General features: G+C 41.5%; 1 protein-coding gene across 3 annotated transcripts in view; it reads right to left on the bottom strand.

The window, feature by feature from the left end:
- IL17RD (interleukin 17 receptor D) overlaps positions 1-12,648 on the bottom strand; it is a 54,087-nt gene extending 41,439 nt beyond the window's left edge. Inside the window, exon 1 of one of the 3 annotated variants that reach the window (XM_072875913.1) lies at positions 12,631-12,648. Coding sequence is in view for 1 of the 3 variants with exons in the window: in XM_072875911.1 (XP_072732012.1) it covers positions 11,945-12,076 (132 nt within the window). In the remaining 2 variants the exon portion in view is untranslated. Of the gene's footprint in view, positions 1-11,944; positions 12,223-12,434; positions 12,564-12,630 lie in introns of those variants that run through there. The other 2 variants (XM_072875912.1, XM_072875911.1) reach the window with 2 other exon arrangements.
- Between the last annotated feature and the right edge of the window lie 593 nt (positions 12,649-13,241).

Raw genomic sequence — 13,241 nt, 5'->3', positions numbered from 1 at the left:
ATGGTCCCAGTTGTGAAAAGAAAAAGAACAAAAAATAAGTAGGAATACTTTCAATTCAAACAGTTTTAATAACGTGATTTACAATGCAGCTCACAAACAGGTGCATGAAAACAGGTGGGGAGGAAAGGGCAAACAGCAACCCCAAAGTGGGAGGAAGCAGATGGGAGTGAGAATTTCACCAACCAGCTTCACTGCTGAGTCAATATAAAATGTAACTACACCCTAGGCCACAAAAGAGAACAAATCCCATTGAAAGTTAATGGGAGTTAGGGCACTCCATTCTTTTTCAGAATCCCACTCCAAGCTTCTAAGGATCTGCTCACACTTACAGGGTGAAGCTTAAATCACCCATTTATACCCCGTATCTCTCAGACTTCAAGGGGAAGCCCAGCACAAGCTTGAAAACTTTGCTAAAAAGGTTTGTGATTCAGCAACACCCCCTTCCCACACTGTATTTAAAGCTCATCCCGACAGAGCAGTCTTTATGCTCAGACTAAATTGCACAACTTACCGGTTCCAACTTCCATCCTCATTTTGGAAATACTGCCTATAATTAGGGGCAAGCCCAGACAGGGAGATAACATTGATCCCCATAGAAACTGGAAAAATATGAAGCAGTGTCCGCAGGCTTTACAAGGGCTTTGAGACAAGATACAGACTGGCACCTGAATAGCTCAGACGGGAAAGGGATGGAATTCTTCATTGTCTGGGCAGCTGTACCCAAAGTTACTCTGGTACCTTAAAAAAAAAATAAATCTATCCCTAAGGGCCTGTTTCTACAGGAAGTTATTACTACGGGATAAACTAAGATGTAACTTCACAGTGCACTACCTACTCTGCGACAACACACTATATGGGTTGCTCAGGACACACCTACGCGACACTGAGATTGAAGACAGCTATTCTCAAGAAAGCCTAAGCATCAGAAATTGCCATGCAAGCAAGCTGCTCTGCGCCGAGTCAGCTGTGAACACAAGCACGATGGCCCACTGAGGCAGCCATCCTGCTGCTGGTATCTAACGCAGCCGTCCTGCTCCTGGTATTCAGCCCGCTGGCTCCGAGTCAGTTCGGCTGTTGGCAGCACTGCCCTGTGCTGAGAAGATGCACCCCAAAACTCTCACGTGGGACGTTACTGTGGAAGCGAACTGCATTTGGAACTTGCGCCCTAGTTCAGCGAGCAGTAATATTGCCGAATACACAAAGAAGGAGCCAGGTAAGAGGCTTGTTTCTCACGTGCGCAAAGCAGCCAGCTTTGGCACTGAAGTCAGTCCTAGCTTTTTAGTGCCAGGTCATCACAAAGCATCAAGCTACTTGAGGTATAAAAGACAAAATCCCATCAAAACAGAAGTCAAAGTTTTGCCACCGATTTTAACAGGTAGGATTTTAGCTCTTTAAACAAAACAAAAAACCCAACAAACAACAGAAACAAAAGCACTCAACCCTTAGTATTCTATGTTTAAAAGGAAAACAGACTGGGTTGTTGCTTTCACAGGTAGACAACAAATAGAGGCCTGCATATAGTTTAAATGATTGTCTAAAATAAAAAGATAATGTGACTGTTAAAAGTCTCTAAAGTTGTGGGGTTTTATGCTTTCTGATTCCAGGCCAGTCCCACCTGGAACACATATGTTTAACTGAGCAGCTGATAGCTTCTAGTTTTAACAATTTAGAAGATTTACTGTTTGGACCTAAACATTCTCATATTATGCCTTCCCACTAGCTAAACTAATTTCACACATAATTTTAACCTGCGTTATTTAAAAAAAGAAAAAATCATTCTCTTTTAGCCTGTAAAATTAAAATTATAAAAAGTGGACTTCTACAAATCAGATTTACTCTTTGGAACTTTATATGCAAATAGACAAAACCGAACTTCACTATCGATATGCAAGCACAAAAAAAATTTCCTTTAATGAATCCCAGAATCTAACCCAATAGCTTGTTTTAATCTTGGAATTCTACAACTTTAAAAGAAAATATTAGAAACATACATAAATATTTTTAATGTTATAAATACAAAACTCAAGAAAATTATTTTATAAAGGTAGGGTGTATTTTAAGTGACAATATCATGAGTTTGGAATTCCCATGGAGGACTAAAATCCTCCATTTGAAAATACAAAGCAAAATTAATTAAAAAACACAGTTTGAGTGAAAAGTATTCTTGCAAAGAAAGGATCACCTTGAATGTGTTTGATGCTGAGGAGATGCCATAACTTCTCTTCACACAAAAGCAGTCATCAACAGAGCACAACCAGATGTTACGTTTTCTTTTCTTAGTTTCTGTAAACCTCTGTGACCTCCCTCAAATTAAAAAAGGGAATAGCATTTTTAAAGCCACAGGAGCTATCATTAGTGAAGCATTCTAAGGATTTTCATTAATTCATAGCCAGCCAACCAGGAATTTTCCCACAGCCGTATACAAAAAAAGTCAGAGAAGTCACTGATTGCTTGGTTGGATTTGAATGTAGTCAGAAGTAAGATCAGAAATATCTAGTCCCTCCCACTGGTATGAGAGCGAAGAACCTAAGGAAGGTCAGAAATTAAAATCCAAGTCTGCCCACCAGCCACGAGGAAAATCCACCATTGTCACATTATGGTGGGTATAGAAATGGTTATTACAGACAGTTTTGTGAGGTAAGAGAACTGTATAGATAGATCAATAGAAATCAATTATTTGGAAACCTTTAAGCACAGAATGTGCAGTTCCAAGCAGAACTGCATGCCTATCATCTCCTCCACATAGCAGCCAAGACTTAGATTGATGTTGTCTAGTTGTTTGCATAATAGCCACGGTTTATAGCAACTTATGACCCGATACACTCATTTAGTTGGAGCCCTTTGAACTCTGCATGCTCCTCATTTGTCTGTTATAGTTTCTGTCAACCCAGGGTTCCAGCGCAGGAGCTTGTACTTTCAGTGTTAGATCATCAGAATACAAAGGTTACAGAAAACAGAAGAATGCATTTCAACAGCGCTTCCCTTGAAGACATTACAATGACCTCTGCATTACTGTGACACGTTGTGCTCTGCACAGCGTTTGTAAAGGAAAAGGAAAAGGCCAGGTACAGACTCAAAGACTGCTGGCTTGCAGACTCCATGCTGCCAACGAGAAGGTGCATCTGTCAACACAGAGGTCATCATTTCACAGCCACTTCTGTGCACTGTCAGATCCCCACGTCGTACAAATTTGATTCAGATCAGTTGTGGACACACGACTAATTCTGCTGAATTAACCAGAACATACATTTCAGAGTTTATGTTTTCAGGACTGCAAGAAGAGCTACGATATCTGATCTAGCATGCAATCTCCCAGGACAAAGCTACCTCTCACATTTATTTGGGCACATTAGAATAAGCAGCATAGTGATGTGCCCCAAAACCAGATTTACTGTCTTGCTGAATAACAGCCCAAGACCAGATCCATAAGAGTAAGAAAAATAAAGGGTGCTTATGCACCTACAGCTTTAAACTTAAGAGGCAACATGAAGAAAGATCATAACATGCATTTAACAGATTGCTATGACATATATTCCATATGTTCAATATCCATTTATGTACTACTGATAGATTTTGACACTTTATTGAAAGTGTTGCTCACCTGTCTTGTAGCCACCATCAATGTGTTTTTCATGCAGTAGGTGAGCTATCAGTTTTTTTCTTCCTACCTGCCCTAGAAGTGCACGGCCCTCTCCCAAAAGGTCTTGATGGCTATTCAGAGGTACAGCGTCCTACCAGTGAGATCAAAGAGCAAGGATTCTTTGGTCATCTAAAAGAAAGCAATCCTTACCCCTTACATTCTGCATCATGCACACCTGCAGGCTGATACTTACATTACTCTTGTACTCCTTATTTCATCTCTGCATAAACCTATTCAAAAGGTTTTGCTAGCCACGATTCCAGCCCTAATTATTGATAACATACTAAGAAAAGGATTTCATACTTAACTCTTTTAACCTGGTCATTATAGATTAAGGAACTCATCTAGCATCAGTAATGGATTGTTTAACTCAAGTTGAAGGAGGAACAGAGGAGTTCAGAATCATAGGAATCATAGGATAGTTTGGGTAGGAAGGGACCTTTAAAGGTCATCTAGTCCAACCCCCCTGCAGCGAGCAGGGACATCTTCAACTAGATCAGGAAACTAGTGTACTAGATAGCACTGGCAGGAGCAGACAACTACTCTTCTAAGCCCATAGAAGGAATTCATCCACCTGTTTGAAGACATTTGTCACCTACTGCCTAAAGAGCCTACCAAGGAATGGAGGGGGCTTAAAAAGTACAGAAACAGCCAGTATGTGTCCTTTACTAGAATCTAACAGAGCATTTTGAGTTTCAAATGTGTGAAAAATCCTCATCAACAGCCAAGAGATGAGGAAAAATGTGGGTGACCATTGAACAGGATACCAAATTAGGATGCAGACACTTCCTAGCCACAAAATTAGCTTCCTTTTGCTATCCCCTTGCTACCTGAATGATGCACCAAGAACAGAGTACCAAGAGGCAGTGTTCTGGCATACCCATGGGACTTTTGCACCACTGTCAGCACAAGGAATAATAAAACAGGATGTCTGGAACAATTCTTCAAAGCCAATAGTGATAGAACACTGGAACAGCCTTCAAGTGAGACAGAATTCCGAAGAATACAATATACCCTGAAACACGTGCTGATGCTTGCTAAATCTCTCATCCAAGCTTTAACTATTTTTAATAATCAGTTCAAACTTTGAGAGAACAAATCCCTACCTGCACGTTTAATTTCCTTCACGCTCTTGGAATCCATCCATACAGTGGTGAGAGGTGACAGGAGGACTAGAACAATGATGCGACTTGTACATGTGGCTTCATGTACTATTGCTTATATTACCTTTTAAAATGTTGCCATTAATATGTCTGGATCTGCTTCTGTGAGGCTTCCTCACTGGGTTCCTGAAGTTTGTGGGTTTGTTTTTGTTGCTGGGGTTTTTTGTTTGTTTGTTTGTTTTTAAAAAACAAACCTCTGAAATTTGTTCTTAGAACATCCTCTAGTTGACCTGTCCAGGTGACTTGTTCTAGAACTTATTCCAGAATCATCAGCTGTGCCTCATCTTGTTCTGTTTTTACTGTGACGGGCTCCTCTGGGCTGTTTCCATCTCTTCTGCCTCCAACTCTGCTCTGTTTGGAAGTCTAAAGACTGTACCTTGGGCAGGGATGAGGATTTAGTCAACCTGCACAGGTATGGCTGATGGTTCCTGCTGGACTGGCAGCTGCTCTAACTTGCCTTGTCATAAATGTTTCACTTGTTAGTGCTCTTTCTACTAGATGGGCTCTAGCTTAACTGACTTCCAACAATTTCTCTGAGTGAGAAATCACAAAATCACAGTGAGTTTGTTTCCTCAGAACCATGTTCTTCACTGCAGTCACACCGTAAATTAACCAGAAGCCCACTGCTATTCTTCAGTCAAGAAACAGTGCATTTGGGCGATATCTCCTCGGGGTATTTGACTGATACAGCCAGACAGAACAGGCCCCATGAACGGAGGGGTTAACGCACCAGGTATCAGCTAGCCTTCTGAGCCGCGGTGGCAAACAAAGCAATTTGTAAGACAGAAAGCTTGGCAAGCAGAGACCCACTGAAAGCTGGCGACACTAGAAGACTGCAAAACCTGAAACCCTGACACAGAGTCACAGAGGCATCTTCACTGTAAAGTAGGTTACTCCAAGCCCTTTTCAAAAGCAAAACTCAGGCCCTTATCTATACACACGGCCAGCCAAGAAAGTCTGTGTTCAAAGTGTTTTTAAGCCAGATGTAAAAACGTTGCTGATAGGCTAAAACCAAAAACAGTTCAGAACCTGCAGTTAGATTTATGAACTTTAGAAAATACAACATCAAGAATTTAGTATTTATTAGAAATAGGTTTACTGACAGTTTTCCGAGTTTTGGTGGCAAATGAGAAGTAATTTGTAAGATAGAACACTTGATGTACACAGACCCAGAGAAAACTGGACATCCACTGCAGTTTATGAAGAAACATTCCTAACTGTACTTTCCTCTGCTCCTTAACATTTATTGTTACGCAGTTTGGCTCACTTCCAAAAATTACACCTGCTTGTTTTATACCAGTACACCCATTTGATAAGGGACATCTCTGATCCACTGAGGTCACCAATACTTTTTTATAAATCCAGAAAGTATGTATTAGATATTATCCTGAAAGTACAATTTATTAATTAAAATAGGTTTAAGCATGTTAAAATACACATTTATACCCTGGCTTGGCTGGCAGAATTTTGGATAATCAAAGTGATAATATATATGTTTCTGTTAAATAAATATTGCAGTACAACTACAGAAATGAGTCTATCCATTACTGGCATAAGCCTGTATTCACTACTTCCGATAGTATATATCTGGTTAAAGTCTCAGAGAAAATCATGTAGAAGCTTTGGGTGTCAAGATGGGTGACTCCTATTGAGAAGAGCTGGAAAAGACAAGTAGCTGGACAATGTAACAATTGTAAAATACTATATGCATAAAAGGATAAAATCCTTTTTGAAGTTTGCACTTAAATTTTGATCCTTAAATAAAGTCTCCCATTACCACAATCTAAAATTAAGTGCTTAATATGTACTGATCTAGCCATAGTTCCTTATTTTAAGTTACTATAACTTGCACTTCCGTAAAATAATTTTCATAATTAATATAGGGAGAAGGATATAACAAATAAACATCCATGTATTTGATACAACTTTGATGTATTTTTCTAGGTGTGATGTATTTATGCATAACGTTCATTTTTAAACGTGAAAACAACACATGGCACAGAAACATCAGCATTAACCTAAAGTTTCAGAAAAAAAAGTATTTCAAACACACTTCATTATACTGGTAGCAGTACATATAAAAACAAAGCAATATACTTTAAGAATAAAAAATATTTTTACTTTTGAAAATTAAAAATGGTATTCAAGCTAAACAGTTCTCTGGTAATACTTCACACTCCTCTTATCTTGTTTACTTCTAAAAAACATGCTAAATCTATGGGTAAAATTCAGCCTTTGAGCAGAATTAAGCAGGCAAGTTCACATCAAAGCTTTGTTTCATCATCTTCAGTCTGATCTGTTGGAAAAGGCAGCTGGTCCTTATTAAACACCCTTTAAATGTTGCAGTTTTAATTAAGTAACATCCATGTTATATTAGCATTACCAAATAATTAACTAAAGAAAAGCTAGTATCGTCTAATCATGACTGCTTAACATCGTTCCACCAGCAGACTATAAAGTATTAATCTATTAAAGCAGAACTTGTTCTTAAATAAGTGTCTCAAGATTTTGAATTAACAAGTCTGATAAAGTAGTTACTACACGTCTGCTTATGCAAAAGCAGACTTTGGGGGGAAGTAAGGCAGGGAGCAGAGTTCGACATCTAGACTAAGGGACATGATCTAGAGAGGAAATTAATCAAGTCTGTAACGCTCCTAAGAGACCAGCTGCAGAATCTTGCTAGGTCAACAGCTTATGAATTAGCATCATATTCAAATTTCCTAATTTCACGCCAACATACAAGGAGATATACATTTTTCTTGTTAATACTTATAGTTTCAATCACATAAGCAGGCTTCTGTTTCCGTAATTTTGTTCTCTAGGTTGTGTGTTTGAATGCTCATTCTGGAAACACAGCATTTAAAGTGTATAGCCTCATAGTTCCTGAAGAAGCATTCATCTGCTTATTTAAACATTAACATACTTAGGCTACTTTGTGCATTTTTAAATTAACTTAAATAGGCAGACTGTCACCAACACTTTTTGACACTAGAGTAAAAATGGGGTCACATTCTCTGCTATGTTACTTGATAAATGACACTTAAAAAAAAAAAAAAAAACACACAAAAAACAAACTGGAGTGATCTTGAAGCCAAATTCTAAGCTAAACAAAAGTAACACAGATGCCTACCTGCATGACTGACCATGCTTGCAAAGCCTTGCACTCAACATGTTGCATTATATCTAATCAGAGAAATGCACTAAGCTTTAAATGACACATCTAATCAATTCTAAAATGCTATCACATTGTTCTGTATGCCAGTGGAGAGAAATCTATTGATTCTAAAAATTCAGAAAAAAATGGAGGATACAGAACTCGTGGCATCTGGTCTGCAGAGCTTCCAACCAACTCTGGAACTGTCTATAGATTAAAGAACCCCCTGATGGTAAACATTAACACCATGCTTCATCTCAGGTCTGTCTTCTGTCCAATGCCCTTAAAAATTTTTTAATACTCTGCAAGAGAAAATCTGATTTTTTAACTGTTGGAAAATAATAAGAAATAAAGGGAGGGATTTAACTCCAGTAAATTATTTCTTATCATTTTACAAGGTATTATTCCTCTTAAATAAAGTTCCCAAAACATATATTTAGCTGGGAAAATCATTTCAGTATGACTTAGCTCTGTGCTTACAAAAATCCTAGCTGTAGAGAAGAATGAGTGTGCGTTGGGAGGGATGCTTGAGGAGATAAACGTAGGGACATAGCAGCATGAGCCTAAAGAATAATGAGACAGGCAGAGCTCCTGGTAGTGGAACGGTAGGAAATGGGGATCTTCAGAGTCTCTGCTATGAAAGAGAAAAGGAAATAGAAAACTCCTTAAATAAAGAGCACAGAAGATGACACAGGGAGAGTTTCAAGGGAGGATGCCCGGGAACAGAGACCCCTAGTATGTCTGATAAGCTTTGCTTACTAGAGCAAAGGAAGGTACAACTCTCTGCTAACAAGGCGGGGGGGAGAGGTTTGCTAAAATGCTGTATTATTTATTCTTTCTCATCATACAGTCTCATTAAATTTAAGCTTTACACAGCACATGGTTCAGTGCCAGGAACTTCAGAGGAATTAAACACATGAAGAAAATTACTCATGTGTGTAGTCCCATTAGAATCTACAAAACAACTTGAGAGTAAAGTTGCTCATGTGTTTAACACTGAATAAATGAATCTGAAATATATTCAAATGATCACCAGAGCCCAAGTCTGACCTCATGGCTTGTTTATACGATGAAAAAAATTCAGAGACTGCTTTTCCAGAATAGCTCCCCATGTGGACATACTTATTCTAGATTAAAAGAGGCCCTTCCTCAATTTATTTTTTCTGGATAAAGGTATGCACGTGATGCAGTAAGACCATCCATATGGAAAGACCATCCATACAGAACGCTACTTTGCAATACTATTCTGCTTTAAGCAAACGTTCTGCCTCAAACTGAAATAACATTAACTGCAGGAATACATTAAAATTTCTGTTAAAAATCAATGAAAGAAATCCTAGACTTCACAAAGTCAATCCAAATTCTAAAATCCTGGATCCATTGAATCACTGATAATTCTTAGCAACAGTGATGTTAAGTTACTCGTCCTGGTATTAACCGCTTTCCTGCTGCGGACATATGTTGAGCTTGCAAGACAAATGCCAAAGTATTACTAGAGAAGGTGATTAACACAGGCTTGTATTTTGCGATGGAAGTTATAAAAAAAAAAAAAAAAAGACACATCTAAAGACTTTAGTTTTGAAAACATTAGCTATTAAGAATACTTTCAGGAGCTACGAATCTAAATATCAAATACTTCCTCATCGCATTCTTTTAACCATAGTCCTGTAATATGCTCTCATCAGGTCAAGCTTTTACTGCCACAAAACATTGAGGAAACTTAAACCTGTATTTTGTAGAGTGAAAGGAAAATGAGCATTACTTGTATAAATGTACCAAGATGGAATGCAGATTTTCAAAAGCAACACTCAAACAATAAAAAAAAAAGTTCATCGGGGTGGGAAGTGCACCACACATTCACAGTTTTAGAAGAGGAAAATATCCGACGTGTGTATCTAAATGTACGTACAAACACCCAGCTATCTACATTTTATTTCTCCTTAAACAACTATTAGAAGTTAACTGATATTTTTCTAGATTGTTTATTTATGCCATTGAGAATTACCTCAGTTCAACTGCTTCATTTAATGCAATCTAGACATTTTTACTTTCTCTATATAGAATGTTAAGATTTATTCATGCCCTTAACATACATTAATTAGACACTACTTATAAATAACCTGCAATAAGAATATCTATTTGAATAGGACACAATTCCTTCAGGGCTTGTGTCTTTTCAATCAGTCAGTGTCCCTGCAGTGTTTAGAGTGGCAGAGGGGAAGTGGCCTGTGGTTAAACAGAGGAAATACCAAGGAATTTTAATAGAGCAAATAGTCTCTTTACTTCCTACAGGGTACTACTTCAAAGGCAACCCTGCTCCAGAGCAGACAATGTGTTAGAGGGGCCATCAGTCATGTAAGAGTATGTCAAGTCTACTCAAAACTTACATGCAGACCAAGATAAATGCCACATCACTGAGACAATGGGCACCACCCTGCAGTCATTACTCTAATAAACGCTGCCCTGCCTGGATTACGTAGGCAATCATAAGCAAGACTGGCACTACAAAATCAGACTATGAAGTTACAACTAAACAGTCAGACAAGATACCGAAGAAATTGGCGAGGGAAGTCTGAACTTGAAGCTGAAAATATAATAAAACCAGAAACTAGTACAAATATTTAATAAGCTAAAAATGTTACGTTTGTTGCGAGCAATTAAAGACAAAGGGGGTTTTATGCTACTTGGAAAGAGTGTAACTTTTACTGATCTAAAAGCCAGTCAAAATAATTATATTACAAGAATTATATTGTGGTACATTCACGTTTAATACACACAATTAATTATGCAAGCAAAAATAACTCCCATACCAACCGCTCTTCACGTTTCTATAAACGTCAAAATACGCTAATCAAGTGTTACGACGTTTAACAGTGGTAATCTACTTAATGGCTGACACAAAACTTGACAGAAACGTACACAGTGGTCCTCAGGAGCATGTGGAGTATCCTGCCTACGCCTGGTGAAACACACAATAGACATACTGAGCCAAAACATTTCATTCCTAATTCTCAGTTAAAAAGCCCTAATAGGGGAGTCTAAACCTTCACCAGTTCCATCCAACACAAAGATTTCGGTCTTAAGCTTTATCAGGGTTTGAAGTCTGTTTTTCCACACTCTTCTTTTACACGTTTTCCAACGCTTTCGCCTTTCTCAACGATGCCCTACCAACTTCTGAACTGCGTGCTGCAGCAACGTTCTCAAAGGATCTGATCTGAAACCAAGGAGATGCTTAGTGACAGCCTAACAAAAAGGAAAAGCAATGAAAGTCAGTTGGGTTCCCTCCGGTGTTCCTGGATCACCACGCTTCAACTACATTTGTAACTAGACATCAGGAGAAAGGAAGGAAAAAACCCAACAAAACAAAGCACACGGCTCCGAAGTTGTTCAAAAATATCACAAAAGGAAAAGCAATCGAGAGAAGTCTGACAGCCAAACACGCCAGAAACAGGAACAAAAGGCAAAGGCCAGTAACAAAATGTTTATCACCTTCCCCCCGCCAGCCCCCGGCACCCTGCGTGCAGCGATCAGGCCGAGGCTCCGAGCCCCGGCCGCGGACCGTGACCGCCACAAAGCCCCGGCCGCCGCCTCCAGCCCGCTCGCCGCGCAGGCCGGCCGGAGAAGGGCAGCGCCGGCGGCGAGACCCGCCGAGTGCCTCCCTCCGCCCGGCGAGAAGCATCCCTTCCCGGGCAGTGCCACCCTCTCTCCCGGCCGCAGACTGACTGCCAGCTGCAGAGCCCGGAGCAGCCCTGGCAGCCGCAGCAGGCGTTTCTCCCCTCCGCGGCAGCCCGCTCCCGCCTCGCACACCCGGGGCAGCATCCGTCCCACCTGCGCCGCTCACACGGCCGCTCGCCCGCGGGACAGCGCCCGAGAAAGCTGGAAAACTCTCAGCGTCTCCCCTCCAACGCCGCACTTCGCGGAGAGCCCCGCGCCACGGACACGCCTGCCGGCGAGGGGAACCGAGCAGCAGCGCTTCGCTCCACTCACCCTCCCTCCGCAAGCATCGCCCGCCGACCCCCTCCTGCCGCCGGCTCCTCCAGCGGCCCCGGCGAGCCGGTGACCACCGAAACAGGCGACGAGCGCGAAGAGGAAGCAGCCCAGCTTCAGCCCCGCTGCCATGGTCCGCAGCAAGCCCAGCAGCGCCCGGCGAGCGGAGCAGCCCAGCGGCACCGGGGGCGGAGGGCTGCCGCTGCCGCTGTGTGCATGCGCGCCGCCGGCCGGGGGCGGGGGGCTCCTCCTCGGCCGGGCCCGGGCGCTGGGCTCGGCCCCGCCGCCACAGCGCGGGGGGGCGGGGGGCGCAGGAGCTCGGCGGCCTTGGCAAGCCGGGACGCTGGAGGTTCGCAGGGCACCCTCCTGCCGCCTCCTCCACGCGTGCACCTTCCCCGGGGAGCACCGGACACGCGGGGCCTCCCCGCCCCGCAGGGACAACGGCGGGTCCGTGCTGCTTCCCTGCAGAATAACGGGCCCGAGCTGGTACCTGCTCGGCTTTCCCCAGCCTCAGGTGGTGCGGTACCACGTTGCTGATCCATTTACTACGCTGCGGAGCTGGATGCTGTTCAGTGACCCGTGGAGGTTGGGTTCTTTTCCCCCCCAAGCAGGAAAGGATAGGTGCTGCTTACAAACAGGACCGATCCTTGCGAAGTACAAGTTAGCAGTACAAACTTAGCAGTTACCGTTAGCAGTACAAACTGCACCGTCTTTGCAAGATCAGGGCCACAGGCCAAAAATCCATCACAGATCTTTAACAAGTTGCATGAGTAATGCACGAAATATCAAGACAGACAAACTGGAGGAATGTACTGTCATGGGATTTCAGTTGCAGAAAATGCAACAGAAGTTGTATGTAGCAATAAACATTTCAGCTTTTTCAAGTGGAGTCTTTACAGTCCATTTTGGTATTACATGCTTTGATTAAAACCTTTTTCTTTAATAGAAAATAAATCACATCTCTAATAAATTTCAAGTGCAAGCTGCTCTGATATATCAGTGAATTGTATCAAACCACTTACCTGAAATTCCCAAAATCATGTAAGAGACATAGAAGCCCAAGGCCCCTCCAAAGCACAGAACAACAGTAGAATTGAGCTTAGACAGGACCTCAGGGGGTCATGAGGTCTAAATGTCTGCTCAAAGTAGTCCTAATGTCAGTTTTAGATCAGGTAGCTCAGGGCCTCGTCATACATCACTTTTACACATCAGTCTACTCCAATTATTTTTGAAAATTTTGATTTTAGTGCATTCTGTTGCTATGGTTAATATTGGACAAAAACATAACCCTAATGGA

This window comes from Ciconia boyciana, chromosome 11 (genome assembly GCF_034638445.1).
Source record: "Ciconia boyciana chromosome 11, ASM3463844v1, whole genome shotgun sequence".
In the NCBI taxonomy this organism is placed as follows: Eukaryota; Metazoa; Chordata; class Aves; order Ciconiiformes; family Ciconiidae; genus Ciconia; species Ciconia boyciana.
This window is presented reverse-complemented; position numbering and strand designations above follow the sequence as displayed.